The sequence below is a fragment of the Juglans regia genome, chromosome 7 (assembly GCF_001411555.2).
Source record: "Juglans regia cultivar Chandler chromosome 7, Walnut 2.0, whole genome shotgun sequence".
In the NCBI taxonomy this organism is placed as follows: domain Eukaryota; kingdom Viridiplantae; phylum Streptophyta; class Magnoliopsida; order Fagales; family Juglandaceae; genus Juglans; species Juglans regia.
Window position 1 is genome coordinate 33,393,278 of NC_049907.1, and position 19,578 is coordinate 33,412,855.

The 19,578-nt window shown below is 35.2% G+C and overlaps 2 protein-coding genes across 2 annotated transcripts; both read right to left on the reverse strand.

The window, feature by feature from the left end:
• Window positions 1-7,215: 7,215 nt before the first annotated feature.
• Window positions 7,216-7,626, reverse strand: LOC108988983. Its single transcript, XM_018962418.1, has one exon. It carries the CDS (start codon window positions 7,624-7,626, stop codon window positions 7,216-7,218), a length of 411 nt encoding a protein of 136 aa, XP_018817963.1.
• A 7,470-nt stretch (window positions 7,627-15,096) lies between these two features.
• LOC108988984 lies at window positions 15,097-15,603 on the reverse strand. The gene has a single exon (XM_018962419.1). The coding sequence runs from the start codon at window positions 15,601-15,603 to the stop codon at window positions 15,097-15,099; it is 507 nt and encodes a 168-aa protein (XP_018817964.1).
• Window positions 15,604-19,578: the final 3,975 nt, after the last annotated feature.

Sequence of the window (19,578 nt, forward strand, 5' to 3'; positions counted from 1 at the left end):
GGATTTAATTGTTCTCTTGATGTGTTCTGTCTCAGAGCTAGGATTTAATTGTTCTCTTGATGTGTTCTGTCTCAGAGCTAGGATTTAATTAGTTAGTTCCATTTATTTTTCTCTCGGTATTTCTTATTATGAAGTAGATTTTTAAGATTCAGGGATTTTCTAACACCCTTGGTGGTGCCCAGTGTGAAAGTTGGATTTAGGTGTCTGATATTATTATTGCTTCATTGCCTGAACAACCGCTTGGATTTATAGTGCTTTCTAAGAAAGTCTCCTGGCTCGTAATAGGCTCCACAAATCTCTTTGCGAAGCCTCCTTTGGCTTCAAAGTTCATTAGCCCTGCTGCCGGTGTTGGTGGGAGTCAGCTTAGTTGAGGCCTGCTGCAATCCCCATGGCTCATTTGCCTGTTTTTGCTGCTTGGACTGATACCTAAATAGCTTATATGCATTTTTCACGTAAAAATTTTTCATGCAGTTGGAAAAGGAATAAATATGACCGTAAATTTTAATACAACAATATACTTTTATATAATCACATATTAGTTGAAAAAATATGACCATTGTAAAAAAATGACCGTTAGAAAATTTTATCTGTTGAAACAATATGAACGTTAGAAAATTAATGAATAGTTTTTAAATAATGAATAAATATTCAAATTACAATTAGAATTAAAATAAATGAAAAGTTTAAAATCAATATTTTAATAGAATAGTGAAAGATTTGTTGAGTCTATTATTTGATATTGTTGAAAAATAGCGAGCTAAATTTGTAAAAGTGAATTTCTTAGTCAAATTTTGGCTAAAGTTTGTTGAGCCCGCTACTAGTGCTCGGTCATAGTGAATAGACTCAAGGTTTTTCTATATGCTATTATTTTTTAGTCGCAGTGTGCCTTTGTTGGTGGAAGGTTGATAACTGACAATGTTTTAGTGGCCTATGAGAGCACTAGTAGTGGGCTCAACAAAGTTAAAATTTGGTCAAAGTTTAACTAAATTATACAAAAAGGGATTATAGTGGACTCAATAAAGCTACAGTAATTTTAGCTTTCAATATTTTCACTAGCCAAATTTGGCCAGCCCAATGGGTTGGCAAATATTATTTTCATCATAAAATATTCATCTTTCCTGGTTTGTTTCCTTTACTTTTTATTTTTTCTGGGCAGTGCCAATCCAATCTCTGTGCGATTTGGAATCTGGAAACAAAAATTGGTGTGTTTACCTCGCCGAGAGAGACAGACAGTCTTCTACTCCCATTGCCAAAATATAGCTTGAAATAAAAACATAAACAGGTGTGTGTATTTTTATTTTATTTTAGACTAATTGTATCCAATTACAATTAGAATTAAAATAAATGAAAAAATCAAAATCAATATTTTAATAGAATAATGATAGATTTGTTGAGTCTGTTATTTAGTATTGTTAAAGAGTGACTAGCTAAATTTATAAAAGTGAATTTTTTAGCCAAATTTTGGTCAAATTTTATTGAGTCCACTACTAAGCTCTGAGCTGGTTAATTATTTGAGGCACAAAAAAATGGTAAAAATGTTATATGTCCTTTAAATTGGATATGAGCAAGACCTACGTTCGAGTGGAGTGGAGTTTTTTAGAAGAAATTATGTTAAAATTGGGTTTTGCTCAATCTTTTGTGAAGCTGATTATGCAATGTGTGAAGACAATTTCTTTCTTAGTTTTGGTTCATGGGGAGTCTCATGGACCTATTTTACCTACTAGGTGAATTAGGCAAGGAGATCCATTATCCCCTTACCTATTTCTTCTATGTACTGAGGGTCTCATTACTTTGTTAAAAGATGCAGATACTAAACAGCTTGTGAGGTGATTAGAGTGTGCCAAGGGGCTCCAATGGTGAGTCATTTATTGTTCGCGGATGATAGCATTATTTTTTTTAGAGCTGATGTCCAAACTAATAGACATATTCAGGGGGTTTTAGAGAAGTATGAGGAAACATCTGGTCAGAAAGTTAATAAAGAGAAAACTATTGTGATTTTTTCAAAAAATGTTGATTCTGGTAAACAAAGGGAGTTGTTGAGTTTGTGGGGTGTTAGGACCTTCCAACAATATGATAAATATCTAGGGTTACCTAACCTAGTGGGGATGTCCAAATCTAGAGCTTTTGCTGATATTAAGAGAAGGGTGTAGAATAAGTTGCATAGCTGGAAAGAAAAACTGTTATCACAAGGTATGAGAGAAGTTCTCATTAAAACAGTGGCTTTGTCAATTCCCACTTATGCTATGTCTTGTTTCAAGCCGCCATTGAGTTTTTGTAGAGAATTGGAAGGGATGATGGCTAGATTGTAACACTCGGACCCAAAATTGGTATAGTCGGACTTTAGTTTTTTATTCATTTATTTTTTTATTGGAGCTTGATTTTTTTTAAGTTTTTATTTTACGGACTTGAGTAGTGATTTTTTTTTTTTGGTCTCTTTCGGTCTTTTATCTCTTATTTCCCGTAATTTTTTTTTTCACGTCGTGCATGCTCACACACAACACAAACTGTCATCCGAGCACACGTCTCTCTCTCGGCTCTCTAGGGTTTCACCTCATATATATATATAGATACTCATAGGTTTTTCCCATGCTATTAGAAACTGCCCAGACTCTAGCCGCCGCACCACCTTGGAATCGCAAGCCCAACCTCCTTTCCCTCGGTTTCTTGCACTCCCATACCGAGAGTCACCCCACGTAAGCCAGCCCTCCGTCGTCCCTTTCTACCTCCACCAGTGCACCCCTCGTAAGCCTCTGATCAGCTAACCCATCTCCACTGTGCACCGACCAGAATTCACGCTGCCCACCCAAGCAAAATCGACACACCGTGCATGCTTTGCATCTCCACGGATCACAACTCCACCTCGCTGTGCATCACCTCCTCTTGACCATCACTGGAGTCCAGCTCCTCCGCCGTTCGCGACTACACCACCACTAGAGTGCCGAGAAACAACCATTTGCAGAGTGAATCGAAACTCCTCTGTTTTGAGTCTGAAAAACAGAGCATTTGGTTGCTCCCCCAAGCACAGCAATTTCGCACTACCAACCCTTTCGGGCGTTTCCTCCGCGGCGCAAAGGGAACCCGTAATACAGCACCTCAGCCACGCCTCGCCGTGCCACCGACGATAGCCACCCCAGGCCGTCGCCGCGTGTAACTCTCTCGGTAAGGAGCCTCTCTCTCTCCATCTCCTTCTCCGTGCTCTCGTACCTCTCTCTCTCTCTCTCTCAGTGCCTCACCACCGTGATCTTCTTCGCCGCATCGCGCGCAGCTCCTCCCTTGGCGGTGAGTACCTCGCGCCCCTGTTCTCACGGTTGTGCACCGAGACTGCATGAATGTTTTTTTTCCAGTCTACGTAACTGTTATTTTGCATAGTATTTTCAAAAGGGAATTACAGTTTTACCCTTAGTTTTAGAATGTGTTCAAGTTGATATTTTTGGTCTGTTTTTACGTGGTTTATACGGGTGGTATAAGAATTTTACAGACAATAAATAGGATTTCAAATTGTACTTTGGTAGCAAATTATTTTAGTAATTGTGAAATTTTATTTTAAACTTTTAAATTACGATTAAAGCTTTTTGTTTATTATTTAACGAAAGTTTTACTTGTACTTACCTTGAATCGCTTAAGTATTTTATCATGTTATTAAATAAATGTTTATTTTAAGAGTAAACAATACTGGTGTATTGTTATTTCTACATTTTAGATATATTTTAGTCTTTTTAATAATAGTTATGGTTTATTTTAAAATATTTTGGGATAATTATATTACTTAGTATTAAACTTCATAAGTTGTTTTCATTAATAAATAGGTCTGACTTTTAAATGTCTTAGTCATGGTATTAAATTGGCATTGACGATTTTAGAAAGTGATGATTGGTAATTTTAGGTTTTGAGGAATTGAATAGGTTATTTTATAAGCTTAGGATTAAATATTGAGATACGTGATTAATTGGAAATTTATGAGAATTACGTGATTATTTTATAGGTGATGATTAATTATTATCCGACGTTTTTGAGGAATTTTGAAAAAGCTAAGAAGTCCAGGTAAGCGGGGTTCCTATGCTAGACTTTGCATTAAAATAAAATGAGCTGAGATCATTTTTGGAAAATATGCATGTTTTGCTAAAAGAAATTTGAATTACCTCAGTTATTTGTTCTGCATTACTCATGAGATTATGTTTAAGAAGAAAATATTTTCTGTCATGATTGGTGTAGACATAAGTTTATTTTTGACATTTTGTTTCTGAACTTTGAAAATGAGAGCGAATATGAAATTTGTACATAAATTATGTTGTGATATGATTTTGTTCTGTTCTGAAGATTTTTGTTCAGTACACTGTTTGGAAAAGACGTGATTTCTGAAAACTTTTGGCATGAATCTCTGATTTTGAATTTGATTCTGTTTCCATTCTGTTCAGTTACGGCCCTGCCACGGGTGATAATAGTGGCATACGGCCCAACCACGGGTTACAATAGTGGATACGGCCTAACCACGAGTAATAATAGTGGATACGGCCTAACCACGGGTTATAATAGTGGATACGGCCCCAACCACGGGTAATAATAGTGGATACGGCCCTGCCATGGGTTATAGTAGTGGTCTCTGTTTTGAGTGCACACCCTGGGTGACAGAGTGTTTTATGTTTTGCTTGGCTATCCGCAGATGCACAACCCTACCGCAGGGGTTATACATGGCCTCTGTTCTGATATGATGTTATGATGATGATGATGATCATTTATGCTATGCCAAAGAATATTTTGAATGAAATTATTTCTAAATCTTCGCTCTGATATTTTGATAACATGTTTTGCTTCCGCACTCTGAAAATGAAAATATTTTGTTCTGCATTCTAATTTCTGTAAATGCTCATGTTTATACACTGGTATATGTTCTCTGCTTACTGAGTTGTTGATAACTCACCCCTTATTTCCAATTATTTTTCAGATGATTTTTGAATAAACCAGCTAAGGATCAAAATTATGGAGCAGGGTGAGATGATTAGTTAAGCATAGTGGATTATTCATAGAAGATTTCTGAGAAGTGGCAGATTTTATTAAGAGACTTTGTAGTATTCTGATGACGTTATATTTTGGAGTCTATAAATATATTGATGAATTGTGAGTTTTAAGTTATAGGGAGTAACTCTTCGATCCCTGCGGGATCGGGGCGTTACATAGATTCTGGTGGGGGCAGAGGGATAGGGAGCAAAAAATGCATTGGCTAAGTTGACAAAAATTGTGTACTTCTAAGTTCAGAGGTGGAATAGATTTTAGAAGATTTCATTCCTTTAATATGGCTTTATTGGTTAAGCAGGGTTGGAGGATATTACAAAATGAAGGGTCTTTGTTACAAATGATCTATAAGGTCAAATACTTTCCAAATAGTACTTTTCTCCAAGTTGCTTTGGGATTACATCCATCTTATGCATGAAGGGAGATCTTTGTGGTAAAAAAATGGCTGCTTGAAGGGTGTCGATGGAGGGTTGGGACGGGTGATTCTATTAAGATATGGAAAGACTATTGGGTCTCAAGTCATAAAGTCTTAATGCTGGACTGTGAAAATATGTTACATTCCTCTCAAGAAAATGCAACTGTTGATAGTTTTATATGTCAGGAGACAAGAACATGGAAGGCTGATGATGTTATAGCTCTATTTAATCCAATAGTGGTTGAGAAAATTTTAAAGATTAGGCTATCTTTTACCCCTTACAGAGATAAATGGATCTAGTCAGAGGAGTCAAATGGTTGTTTTAGTGTGAAAGGTGCATACAAGATGATTCAAGCTTTGAGTTCAAGTGGTATTGGTGAAAGCTCTAGTTGGATACAAGATAAGCAGCTTTAGAAAAAGCTCTGGTAGATGAAAGTTCCAAGAAAAATTAGAACTTTTGCTTTGAGAGCTTATAGGGATATACTGCCTACTCTACACAACCTGAGATAGAGAAATATTGTTGTGGAGGGGGGTGCTGTTTTTGTGAAGAGACTAGAGAAGATATTAACCGTGCTTTATTCTTTTGTCATCAGCTTCAAGTAGTCTGGCAGAGGTATGTTCCAATGGTGTTGCTTTTTAAACCTTATAAGTGTTTTATGAAAAATGTGAGACATGTTTTGACTAGAGGAAATGATGCAAATTTTACTCTTCTTTTTGTGCTTTGTTAGGGTGTTTGGTATAGGAGGAATAAGATGAAAATGGAGAAAGAGCTTATTACTCCTTTTGCAGCAGCTAACTTGGCAATGTCTCTTTATAAGTCTTATTCAGATTTAAGCTTATCAATTACTGCTGAGGTGAGGAAAATTTGTAGATGGCAGCCTCCATTAAGGGGTTATTTGAAACTTAATGTTGATGAAGCTATTTTCTCAGATATGAGGAAGACTGGAATTGAGCTGATTTTAAGAGATAGCTATTGATAGGTGGCAATGGCAGCAACTATTTCAGAAATTGAAGTGAATGAACCTGCAACAGTCGAGTTACTTGCAATGCTAAGAGGGTTGCAACTTTGCGTTCCTCTTGGTATGGGAACTTAGTTATGGAGGCAAAGAGCTTAATGAATTATTCCAGGAAGTTAGCATTGAGCATGTTAACCGAATGGATAATGGAGTTGCACACACATTAGCTAGATATGCATGGAATGTTTTTGACGTTCAAATGTGGTGGGGAAATGTCCTCGATTTTGTTGATCATGCCTTTGGTTTGATCAAGTTACTATGTAATTTGCTTTGGGTTTAAATGAAATTCTATTTAAAAAAAAAAAATGCAACACGAATGAATTTGAGGAATGTTATTTTTATCTTAAATTTTATTAATTTTAATTTTATTAATCATTTAATAATATTTTAAATAGTTTTATAGACCAACCACTTGAATAAAAAACTAGTTAAGTCATGATACATCAATAAATATAATTGAGAACAACAAAATTCATGAAAAAGTATTTCTCATGAATGTATTGCTACATGTCGGGCAAAAATTAGAAGATAATTATCGGTCTAAGCAATTATATATTTTCAATTTCTTATAATAAATTTACAAGTATTTACTGTGCTATCTATAACAAAAATACTCTTTTTTTATTAAAACGTGACAACTTTCATTCATAAGAATTACTCGATACAATGTTTTTCGAATTCTAGCTTACTAGAAATCATAACAGGCCCTTCCTGAACCCAACATTGCATTTCTTCTAAAGACAAAGCCAGTTTTCTAAGATGTGTGCTACTTCATTACCTTTTCTTCTTACAACTAATCTTCCAACCATTCAACTCTTTGAAACTCTCTTTGACATCTTGAATAATCTGCCCATATGCTATCCAACATGTATCTGGATTCACCACAGCCTCTAAGATTACTTTTGCATCTCCTTCTATAATCACCCTGTTAAATCCCATATCTGTACACAACTCAATTGTTTTTCTCATGGCTGCTGCTTCTGCTATTAATGGTTGAGACAACAACAAGTTTGGTTCACTGCAGGCTGCCATTTGCTCTCCATTATGATCCCTGATTATAACCCCAACTCCTACTTTCTGATTTTTTGAATCTATAGTAGCATCAAAGTTGACCTTAAGCCAACTTTCCCCAGGTTTTCTCCAAAAAATCATCTCTAGCATTGGATTTCTTGTTGTATTCCTCATTTCTTTCTTCTGTTGTGCATCTTTGAATTCTTTTAAAGACAATAGGGCAGATTGAACAACCTATTTGGGGCCATCAAAGTGATCCTCGAAGACACATCTATTTCTCCTGTGCCATATCCCTCTTAACAAAACTGCTACTTCTTCTAACTTCTCTTGAGGCAGCCTTGAGAGCATTGTACCCCATAATTTCATAAAATCTCCAACTATAACAGTCCACTTCTGTAAAGCACTTTCATTTTCTCCCCAAACATCACTCACAACAAAACATTGCCATAAAGCATGTAGGACAGTCTCCCTATCCTGTTTGCATAGTGGACAAACTTCATCTTCAACCACCTTTCTTTGCTTCAGTGCAGCCTTAGTAGGAAGAGCATTTGAACCAGCCCTCCAAAGAAAGTGTTTAGTTGCAACAGGTACCTGTAATTTCCACACTGATTTCCACAACCACTCCACCTGCCCCCCATTTGATGATTCCCCTTCCCTCCTCAAGTGTTGTTGCTTTGCTACATAATAGCCACTTCTAACATTATAATTTCCATATTTGCTATAATTCCATATTAATCTGTCTTCACAGTTTCTCTTACTAATTGAGATCCTGCAAATGATCTCAGCTTCCTCTTGACTGAAATGATGCTTTATTAAGGTCTCATTCCATAGTTGCAACCCAGGTAGAATAAGGTCACAAACTCTTGCCTCATATCCCAATTCTGAAACTGGTGATTGCACACAGTAAGAAGAAGGTATTGGTAGCCATTTCTGACCCCAAACTTTTATCTATCTCCCATTGCCCACACGCCATACTAACCCTTCCTTCATGAGCTCTTTTGCTGACCACACACTCCTCTATATCAATGAGGGAGAACATCCTATTTTTGCATCCAATATACTACCACCTTTAAAATATTTACTGCTATAGACTCTAGAAACCAATGAGTTTGGCTCGTTTAAAAACTTCCAGCTATACTTTGCTAACAAAGCCATGTTAAAATCTTCTATGTTCCTAAACCCCAACCCTCCCTCACCTTTTGACTTCCCAATTGAATGCCAGCTCTTCCAATGAATCCCTTTTTGTCTCTCCCCTCTTCCCCCACCAAAACTTGGTCATCATAGTAGATATTTCATTACATAACCTTTTAGGTAACTGAAAAACATTCATAGGATAAGTTGGAACAGCTTGCAATACTGCTTTTATTAAAATCTCCTTACTAGCCTTAGATATATAGCAGTTTTTCCAACTACTAATTTTCTTCCATATTCTTTCTTTAATACTTCTGAATGCATTATACCTTGATCTACCAACTAGTGAAGGTAAACCAATATATTTTTCATAACACCCACATACCACTACCCTTGCTTCCCTTCTAATATTGTTTCTGTTTTCTTGATGTGTGTTGGAGCTAAAGAATAGAGAAGTTTTATCTCTATTAAGCTTCTGCCCCGATGCCATTTCATACTTGTATAAAACTGCTTGAAGATTGTCGCAATCTGATTTTGAGGCTCTGCAAAATATTACACCTTTGCAGATGATTGATTCTTGGTCCCCTCCTTGCTACTTTCACCTCCTTAACAAATTATCTTGTTCTGCTTTGTTAATCAAACAGCTTAGGTGATGAGAACCAAGGTGGGCCTAGTCTTAAAGATATTTTGCAAGTTCCAGATGGGCCAATTACAAGTTCTAGGGTCAAGAAAATCAAGGAGGCAATGCAAGAATTGATGCAATTCACTTGGAACGAGTTTAGCAAGAGCCCAACATTCAAGATGGGGCTTAAATGATGAAGATTCAGTTTTTATTCATTTCATAAGCTATGGAAGAGGACAACAACATGACTTAAAGGCGTTGGGCACTTGAAGGCTTTCAACTTGTTTAATTCATTTAAATGACTTATTTTATTAGTTTAGAATAGTTAGATTTATTATGAGAAGGACTTAAGGGCGACACCTATTCAAAGGGATGTTGGGAAAGTTATTATTTCTTACGAACTAGGGTTTTTGGGAAGGTCTTGTATTTTGGCCAAAGACTTATTTGGAAAGTTACTTTTCAAGATCTAGGGTTTCAAAAGGTTACTGTAGTGCTACTGTAGCCATGACATTGTAGCCACGACACTGTTCATCCAGGGGCATTTTGGGTAAAAAAGACTTTATTTTGGTTAGGGTTTAATTAGGTTTTGCTTTAAATACTCTTTGTAGCCTCATTTTAATAAGTTTATGAAATTTGATGAATTTATTCATTGTCAGTTGAGTTTATCTCCTCTTGTTCTTAATTGAACTTTTGAATTTATCAAAGGTAAATCATAACTTTTGTGGCGTTCCTCCTTTGTAATCTGGGTTCTTGAGACGGGTTCTTCAACGGGTCTAGATTTTAATATAATCTAGGTTCTTTAAATGAGTTTTCATCGGGTTTAGATTCTCCATCCATTGACTTGATTTTGGCTTTCTTGGGGAGTTTTCAAATTGATTGTGGTTTCAATGGATTCCATTACAGCGGGTTCATATCATTTGGTATTCAGAGCAAGGTTTCCAATCAGGTCTAATTCTATCTTTTAATTCTTGCATCTTTATATTTAATTCTAGAGCTTCATTGTTCTAGAATTACAAAAAAAAAAAAAGTGGTGGCTGCCAAATTTCATTGTTCTAGGGTTTGTATTGGCTGAAATCTCTTGTTCTAGGGGCTGCCGTATATCACACTTATCCTAGGGTTTTTGAGTTATTGTTAGGGTTTTCTTAATTTTTTATTCTTTTGATTGTGATCAAATCAGTTGGTGAAAAGATAAGAAAAAAAAAAATCCGAAATTTTTTCTTAAGTCTTATCATTAAAGAGGCTACATACATTATTATTCTAGTGGTATCTAGTCTTATAGTTTCTATTTCATTCGTATAATTGTTTTGATTCACGTGTCGTTTTTATTATTTTATTATTTCTCTTGTTCTTGTTTCTTGGACCTAATTACTAGTTGAGATAAAATAAGGTTGCATTGTCTTGATTGAGTTCAATTAGTTCTTAAAAAACTTGAGTGAGAAAACTCTTGAGATAAAATGCAAGAGAGTGTGAGACTATTATCGAATAAAAAGTCAATTAAGAGTGAAACACGAGTGGAGTGTCATTACTTGAGTGTAAACATGTAAGGGAGTGTGTGAGGTTTTCTTTTTTTACCACTAACATTCTTTTGTGCAGTACCTTATAATGTCTCATCGGAATAGCTCATCACCAAGGGGGAGATAAGATAACTCATCCTTTGTATTGCAAGCCATGCAACAACAGTTTGAGCGGTTAAACTTTGTGTTGGGCGAAGCGAGGGATAATATGGATTATCAAGAACCAGTGATTAGAAATTTGCAAGGTGTAAGAGATAGGAGGCGACGTGAGCCTAGTATTGAGAATGGGTATGAGAATGGAGAGTATGGTAAAGATGAGGAAGACCTAACATCTGAAATTGGATTGGGTAGACATAGAGGAGTTAGGCGTGGAATATGACTTAGGGCAAACCTAGGGGGTCGAGACAGAGTAGATTAGAACCTTGAGAGCATCAAAATGAAAATACCATCATAAAAAAGTAGAACTGACCCTGAAGTTTATTTAGAGTGGGAGAAAAGAATAGAGTTTGTGTTTGATTGTCATAATTACTCTGAGGAGAAGAAGGTGAAGACGGCTGTAATTGTGTTCACTGATTATGCGATTATTTGGTGGGATCAATTAGTGACCAATAGGAGGAGGAATCTTGAAAGGCCTGTAGAAACATGTAGAGAGTTGAAAGCTGTCATGAGGCAGAGATTTGTACCTAGCAACTACTATAAAGACCTCTACTAAAAACTACAAAATCTTACACAAGGGTCTAGGAGTGTAGAGGATTTACCATAAGGAGAGGTTATGATTCGGGCTAATGAAGTGGAGGATCGGGAGGCCACAATGACAAGATTTTTGAATGGGTTGAATAGGGAGATAGCCAATGTAGTTGAGTTGTAACATTATGTGGAGGTAGAGGACATGGTGCACATGGCTATAAAGGTGGAGAGGCGGCTAAAAGGAAAGGGTACATCAAGGTATACTTCGGCTTCTAGTACTCTTTGGAAACCAAAGTGGGACAAAAATGATCAAACTGTAACAAATGGGAAGACCGAACCACTTAAGGGAAAAGTTGAAGGTGAAGTTGAAACCTCAAGAAAAAGAGATAATGAGTTGAAAAATAATTGTGAGGCCGAGAGTTCAAAAAAAGAGGAGTGTGAAAGAAAAAAGAGAGTGAGAGGAAAAAAGAGAATGAGGCCGAAACATTAAAAGAAAGAGAGAGTGAAAAAGAAAATAGAGAGGTGATTAAGAGTCAAGAAAAAAGAGTAGAGCCACAAGAGAAAAAAGAAAGAGAGATTGCAGAGATAAACAGAAAGACAGAAGAGAGTTTTTATGCTAAGTCAAGCTTTTATACTAACGAATTTAATGACTCTTTACCTAGTGTTATTGTTTCTTTGTTGCAGGGATATGTGGTCATTATTCCTAGCGGCGTGTTTAGTGGATTGCCACCTATTAGGAAAATGGAGCACTACATTAATTTTGTGTCAGGTGCGACAATCTCTACCCGACCTTTTTTTGAAGAACATGAGTCCTTGACACACTTGAAGGAACAATGTAAGTTGTTGACTAGAATGCATGCTAAGTGGGAGGACTATATTGAGACTTTTTCTCATTTATTCAAATACACAAGGTATGAAAAATTTTGTGGTTGATGCTTTAGCAAGAAGGTATGTCCTTGTTTTCATTTTAAATGCAAAATTGTTGAGACTTCAATATGATAAGGAATTGCATGCTAATGATGATGACTTTGCTAGTGTGTATGGAACATGTGAGAAAGCATCATTTGGTAAGTTCTATAAACTACATTGGTACTTGTTTATAGAGAATAGATTTTGTGTGTCTACTAGTTTTATACGTAAGTTGCTTGTGTGTGATAGACATGGTCGTTTGTTGAGTAACTTTGGTGTAAGGAAGACTTTCAATGTATTGCATTAGCGTTTGCAGGAGTATCATTTGACTTTCATTGAGTTTGCATATAATTGGAGTGGTCATTTTGGTGTAAATAAGATTTTAAACATGTTGCATGAACGTTTGTGGGAGTATCATTTGCCATTCATTGAGTTGTTGCATGAACGTTTGCAGAAATATCATTTGCCTTTCATTGAGTTTGCATATAATTGGAGTGGTCATTTTAGGGTGAGGAAAACTTTAGATGTGTTTCATGAACATTTGTGAGAGTATTATTTGCCATTTATAGAGTTTGCATATAATAGGACCATGCATACTACTACTTCATATATTCACATTTTGAAATTATTTTTAGACTTAATCCATTTACTCCTTTAGATTTAATGTCTTTATCAGTTGATGATAGGAGTAGCTTGGATGGACTTTTCCAAATTCTTGAACAAATTAATGATAATGCATATAAAGTGGATCTTCCAAGTGAGTATCATGTTTATGTTATTTTCAATGTTAGTAACATTTTTCCCTTTGATCCAAGTGGAGATTCGAGGTCGAATCCTTTTGAGAAAATGAGGAATGATGGGAACCAAGGTGGGTCCAGTCTTAAAGATATTTTACAAGTTCCAGATGGGCCAATTACAAGTTCAAGGGCCAAGAAGATCAATGAGGCAATGCAAAAATTGATACAATTCATTTGAGATGAGTTTAGCAAGAGCCCAACATTCAAGATGAGGCTTAAAGGATGAAGATTCAATTTTGAATCATTTGATAAGTTATGGAAGAGGGCAACAACATCACTTAAAGGCGTTGGGCACTTGAAGACTTTCAACTTATTTAATTCATTTAAAGGATTTATTTTATTAGTTTAGAATAATTAGATTTATTATGAGAATGACTTAAGGGGGACACCTATTAAAGGGCATGTTGGGAAATTTATTATTTTTTATGAACTAGGGTTTTTGGGAAGACCTTGTATTTTAGCCAAGGGCTTATTTGGAAAGTTACTTTTTAGGAACTAGGGTTTCAAGAGGTTACTATAGTGTTACTGTAGCCGTGACAGTGTAGCTGCGACACTGTTCATCTAGGGGCATTTTGGGTAAAATGGGCTTTATTTTGACTAGGGTTTGATTATGTTTTGCTTTAAATACTCTTTGTAGTCTCATTTTAATAAGTTTATGAAATTTGATGAATTTATTCATTGTGAGTTGAGTTTATCTTCTCTTGTTCTTAATTGAACTTTTCAACTTATCAAAGGTAAATCATAACTTTTGTGGCGTTCCTCCTTTGTAATCTGGGTTATTGAGACGGATTTTTCAACTGGTCTAGATTTTAATTTAATCTAGGTTCTTGGAACGAGTTCTTATCGGGTCTAGATTCTCCATCGATTAACTTGATTTTGACTTTCTTGGAGATTTTTTAAATTGATTGTGGGTTCAAGAGATTCCATTCTCGCGAGTTCATATCATTGGGCCCTCTGCACAAAGAATAAAGAGATAAGGGGATAGATGATCCCCTTGTCTCAACCCTCGAGTTGGCACAAGCTTCTCACCTTCTACTCCATTAACCAAAACTAAATAGGTCACTGATTTGACACATCTCATAATAAGATGTATCCAGTTTTGATTGAAACCCATCTTGCCCAACAAAGCTTCCAAATATAACCACTCTACTCGATCATAGGCCTTTAACATGTCAAGCTTCAAAGCCATTGTACCTTGCTTTCCTTTTTGTTTTGTCTTCATTGAATTGATCACTTCATAAGCAATCATAACATTATCTATAATTGCTCTCCCAGGTATGAATGCATTTTGAGAAGGTGCTACAATCTCTGGTAACACTTTCTTAAGTCTATTGGCTACAGTTTTTGATAATAACTTATAAAAAGACATTACATAAACTAATTGGCCTAAAACCTTATACAGATTTAGGATTTTTGACCTTAGGAATTAATGCTATATAAGTAAAATTAATAGACCTAGGATCAATACCATCATTTAAGAAATCCAACGTTGCCTTGCATACCTCCTCCTTAATAGTGCTCCAGTGCTTTTGATAAAAGCCAGCTCCAAAGCCATAAAGTCCTGGTGACTTTAATGGTGTCATTTGCATCAAAGCTTGCTCAACTTCATCTGTTGAGAACAGTTGAGCCAGGTCTGCATTTATTTGATCTGAAACTCTACCTTCCACATTCCTCAGGACAACATCAATATCTTCAATAGATGGTGTTTTAGTCGAGTAGATGTTTTCAAAATACTCTTTGAAAGCCTTCTGAACACCTTCCCTACTTGTTTGTAACCTGTTCTCCATGTCCCTTATTTGAATGATCCTACTCTTCATCCTTCTTTCAGTTGCACATGAGTGGAATATTTAGTGTTCCTATCACCCATTTAATACCAATGAGTTTTTGATCTCTGCCTCCACTTGAGATCTTCTTGCTCTAACATAATTCCCACCTCTTCTCTCAACCCCTTTATCTCTTCAATATTTCCCTACTCTTCAGCCGCCTACATCTCTCTCAACCTTTCAATTTTCACTCTTATCAAATGCTCCCTCTCTCTAAATGTATATTTGCTCCAATTGCTCAAAGCCTTACTGCATCTCTTCAATTTTGCTTGTAAAACTGCAACTGAGTTAGGTTCCTGCTTAGCTTTATCCCATTCAACTTTAACTACAAGTCCACATCTTTCTTCAAGAGACCGTCCAACCTTATACTTGAAATTCCTTCTTCTTACATACTCCTCTCTTCCCCCCTTAAATGAGTGAAGGATAATAGCACTATGATCAGAAGTGCATGTAGCCATAACCTCCACTTTCACCTTATCCAAGAAACATGACCACCTTGCATTTGCTACTGCTCTATCAATTCCTTCCTTCATAAAAGTTTCATCATTATGGTTATTGCACCAAGTGAAGAAACTGCCTGTCCAACCTAAGTCAAATAGGTTTATCAAGAGCCTCTCTAAAATTATCCATTTGGCTTTCACTTCTTGGTCTCCCTCCCATCTTCTCATTTTGTATTAGAATTTCATTAAAATCTCCTAAAACACACTACATCTCTTTGGTAGGTTTTAGAAGTTCCAATAAATTCCAGCTTTCTGTTCTTTTGCTAGTGTCTGGATGTCCATAGAACTCTGTCACTACCCATTTTATATTATGTTCCACATCAGTCACCCAACCACTTATATGATGACTTGAATAATTAATAAGCTCAAATTTAGTATCTTCTTTCCATAGCATCAACAAATCTCCACTTCTCCCACTTGCATTAACATTAAAGCAGCCTTCATATCGTAACTTCTTCCTCAGAACTTCAGATCTTCCTTCATTAAGTTTAGTTTCCATAAGGAAAACTAAACTGGGCTTATTTATTCTAATCATTTTGATAAGATCTTGAACTGTTCGAGGTTTCTCAAGTTCCCGACAGTTCCAACTTAAGGTTTTCATTGTTGTTGGCGGGGTTACTTAACAACCTCCGCCAATACAAGTTCATTTTCCAAACTACCTTCGACAATATTCTTCTTACTTTTCTTTCTTATTTGGCTTAAACTCTCATCTTCCCTTACTTCTTTTGCTCCTCTCTTTTTGCCTGTTTCAACCATACTCATAGTAACTACTCCAATAGCTCTAGCTCTTCTTTTCCTAGACCCATCTACTGACTTCGATTTCTCAGATATTTCCAAGCTGTCAGTTAGATTATAATCTTGCCCTTTCTGCCCTTGTACCAGCTTGTTGTTTACCCCTTATCTACAACAGATACCTCTTTGTTTAAAATCCGTTCAGAAGAATTTTCATTGACCAGGTTAACAAATATGCCAGTTAGATCTCCCACCCCTTGATTCTGACCCCTTCATCTACTTTAATCTCATTGAGATTATCTAATCCCACTTCAATCTCCTTTCTTTTAGCAAAACCCATTTCTTTATCCCTCTTATGCAAATTCAAATTTAAATTTAAGGAATTTGAATTCACATCGAGATTATCTAATCCCACCTCAACCTCATTTCTTTTAGCTAACCCCATCTCTTGATCACTCTTATGCAAATTCAAATTTGAATTTAAGGAATTTGAATTCACAGATTTTGATTTCTGCTGAATCTCTCCTATTTTCTCGGTAACTTCCTCCTGCTATGAAAATTCCATCTACTGCCTCCTTGCCAGCCCTGCCACCTCATCTCCTCCACTCACCACCATAGGGACCACCACAAAATCCCATCTACCCCTTTCTTCTCTGTTGTCTGCAGCCTCTCTCCCTCCCTCATTACCACCATTCCATCTTTGCTTTCCTGGTATTTCTGCTTGCAGCCACTCCCCAAATTGAGAAAAGCATTTCCTTCCAATCTTTCTCTATTTGTCTTACAAGATAGGGAATCATGAATAATTGTACCACAAGAAAAACATACTCGTGGTAATTTTTCATATTTGATAGGAATCCACTGCCTTGAACTGTTAACAAAAATACTAAAAATTATGCTTTATCCATTTCAATTTTAAATTACCAATCTCTTTTTACCATGATTTCTCAACTATCAAGTTTGTTATTCAATTGTCAATTAAAATGCAAATTATTTTAATTTACTCCACAGTTTAATATCTTATCAGTAATGACGTAGCTAGATATCTATCTATCTTGGAAAATTGGAGGATTGAACTTATATTATTAATTGAAGATGTAAAATATATTAGCATGTTCATCAAAATAAAATCGCTTAAGACGATGTATCGTGGTTGTAAAAGACAATGAGTTACGGGATGTGATTTTCTCTTTCCAGTAAAAAAAAAAAAAAAACAAAAACTCAATATTTTCATTCAAGATTAGGATTATAGAGACGATAATAAGATAATAGAGGAAAAAAAATCATATGTTAACAGGTGGATTTAAGAAAATACGCCTTCTGACTTTCATAAGCTTTTTGAGGTCAAAATTTTTGAGTCGTAAATACTAAATATCAATACTTTAATCAAAGATTTAGGTTAAAGTTTGTATTTATTTTTTCAAAAAGAATCTTTATTTATTTTATAATAAGATTTTCAAGGGATTTGTGAATTTATTTCAAGCTTATTAGAGTTATGAACTTGAATAATTCTTATCATAAGTCACTATTAATTATCCTACATTCTACAATCTATGAAAAATACTCTACACTCTATGAAAAAAAAACTGTCAGGTGTGAAATATGGAGATAAATAGTAGCTGATGTATAGCAAAACCTTATAAACTTATGAGGTTATTTTGAACTTTTTGTAGACTAAGTAACTTTTGATAACTTTTTTTAAGATAAAAGAAGGGGGTTTCTTAAAGATTTTGAGGGGTTAAGGGTTGTTTAAAATTATAAGGAATAATAATTTTAAAGCATTTTAGGGTAGGAGAGGCTTTTTTTTTTAGAATTTTTTTAGATTTTAAATATAAAATAATTATCTCATGAGAAAGTTTTTTCTCAATTATTTATCCTTCCGTTCTAGTCAAGCAGTAATTTTATAGAAAATAAAAGATCACGTAATAATAAGAGAAATGTGCATTTTGCTCACCCTCGAATCACAAGTCAAAATCTAGCACATTACAACCTCAAACTATAAGTTATAATAATGATCCTTTATACTCTAATTCAATCATGATAGTTGAAATAAATGAAAAATAGACAATATTAACAGTTAGATATTAACGGGGAGGTGTAAAGCATCATTTTGTAATAATTTGATAGTGCAATGCGTTAAATCTAATATTTTTGGTACAAAATGCAAAACCTTTCACAAATTGAATGGGCAAAATGTATATATCCATACAAATAAAATATAGGGGGCTAAGGGTGAGTGACCTTGAAAATAATCTCAATACAAATCATATTAAGATAAAAAGAAAAATAGTGGTGTTGATGCATAAAAAATCGCACAATAGGTCGAAAGGGGACAAAGAGTCATTCCCGACCTGTTATAATGATTCGAGTCTCAATCGGTATGGTCTGATACCCCCAATAGTGATCCGGTGCAGTCATACGGTGTCGATACTTACATCCATGGCGGTGTAAAGAAAACAAATACAAGGAAAGTAAGAGATTGAGATACAAATATTTACGTGATTCAACATAATGCTTATATTCACGAGCGTTTGGAGATGAAAAATTCACTATAATATATTTATTTATAATCTTTCATAGTCTCTTATTTCTTACTGTATAATGGAGATCTTGAATATATTTACTGGAGAAGACCCCCTCGCTGGAGCTCCCCTTCGAGAGATTGAAGAAGAAGTCGAATATCTCTAAGTTGTCTGTCCACTTGCTTTTTATCTGATCCTCTTCTCTCGTGCACCTCGATAGTGGTAAAGGATGTTCGCTTTACATATCTGATCATCTCTTCCTTTATCACTTTCTCCTACACTTTTCTTTCTTACTTTATGACACATTCTTCTCTTTTACTTTTTTATTTTTTCTCTTATCTCTTAGTGGTGGCATGTGGACTGGGCTGAACTTAGGCATGATATTTTGTCCCTTACCAGAGGAATGATTATTGGGCCCTGAAATTTTGTCCCGAGGTATGATTATTGGTGTACATACCGAAAAGAAAATGATGATGCATGGAAACAATCTGAAAGTTAGGTACCTAAAGAAAGTTGATTACAAAATGAATGGAGGATAGATTGGCGAGTGGGGGATCATAGTTCGAGATCTCAATAATTTAAACAAAAATATTTGTAAAATCATTTTTTATGTTTTATTATACTAAATAGAAAAGACTTTAGCCAAAAGTGGAGTCTAATCCCATTATTATACTTATACCGTGTTGTTGTGAGAATCACAGACGATCCTCTAGATCATCATATTTCATTTAATGAAATATGATGAATTGTATTGAATTAGTTAAAAAGATAAATATAAAATTTTGAGTTATAATAAATTGATGAATTTCTTTAAACTTAAAGGATTATTATTCATTCATCAAATTTAATTTTTATTTATTTTTAATTTTTTAAAATCTTTTTTATTCACGTT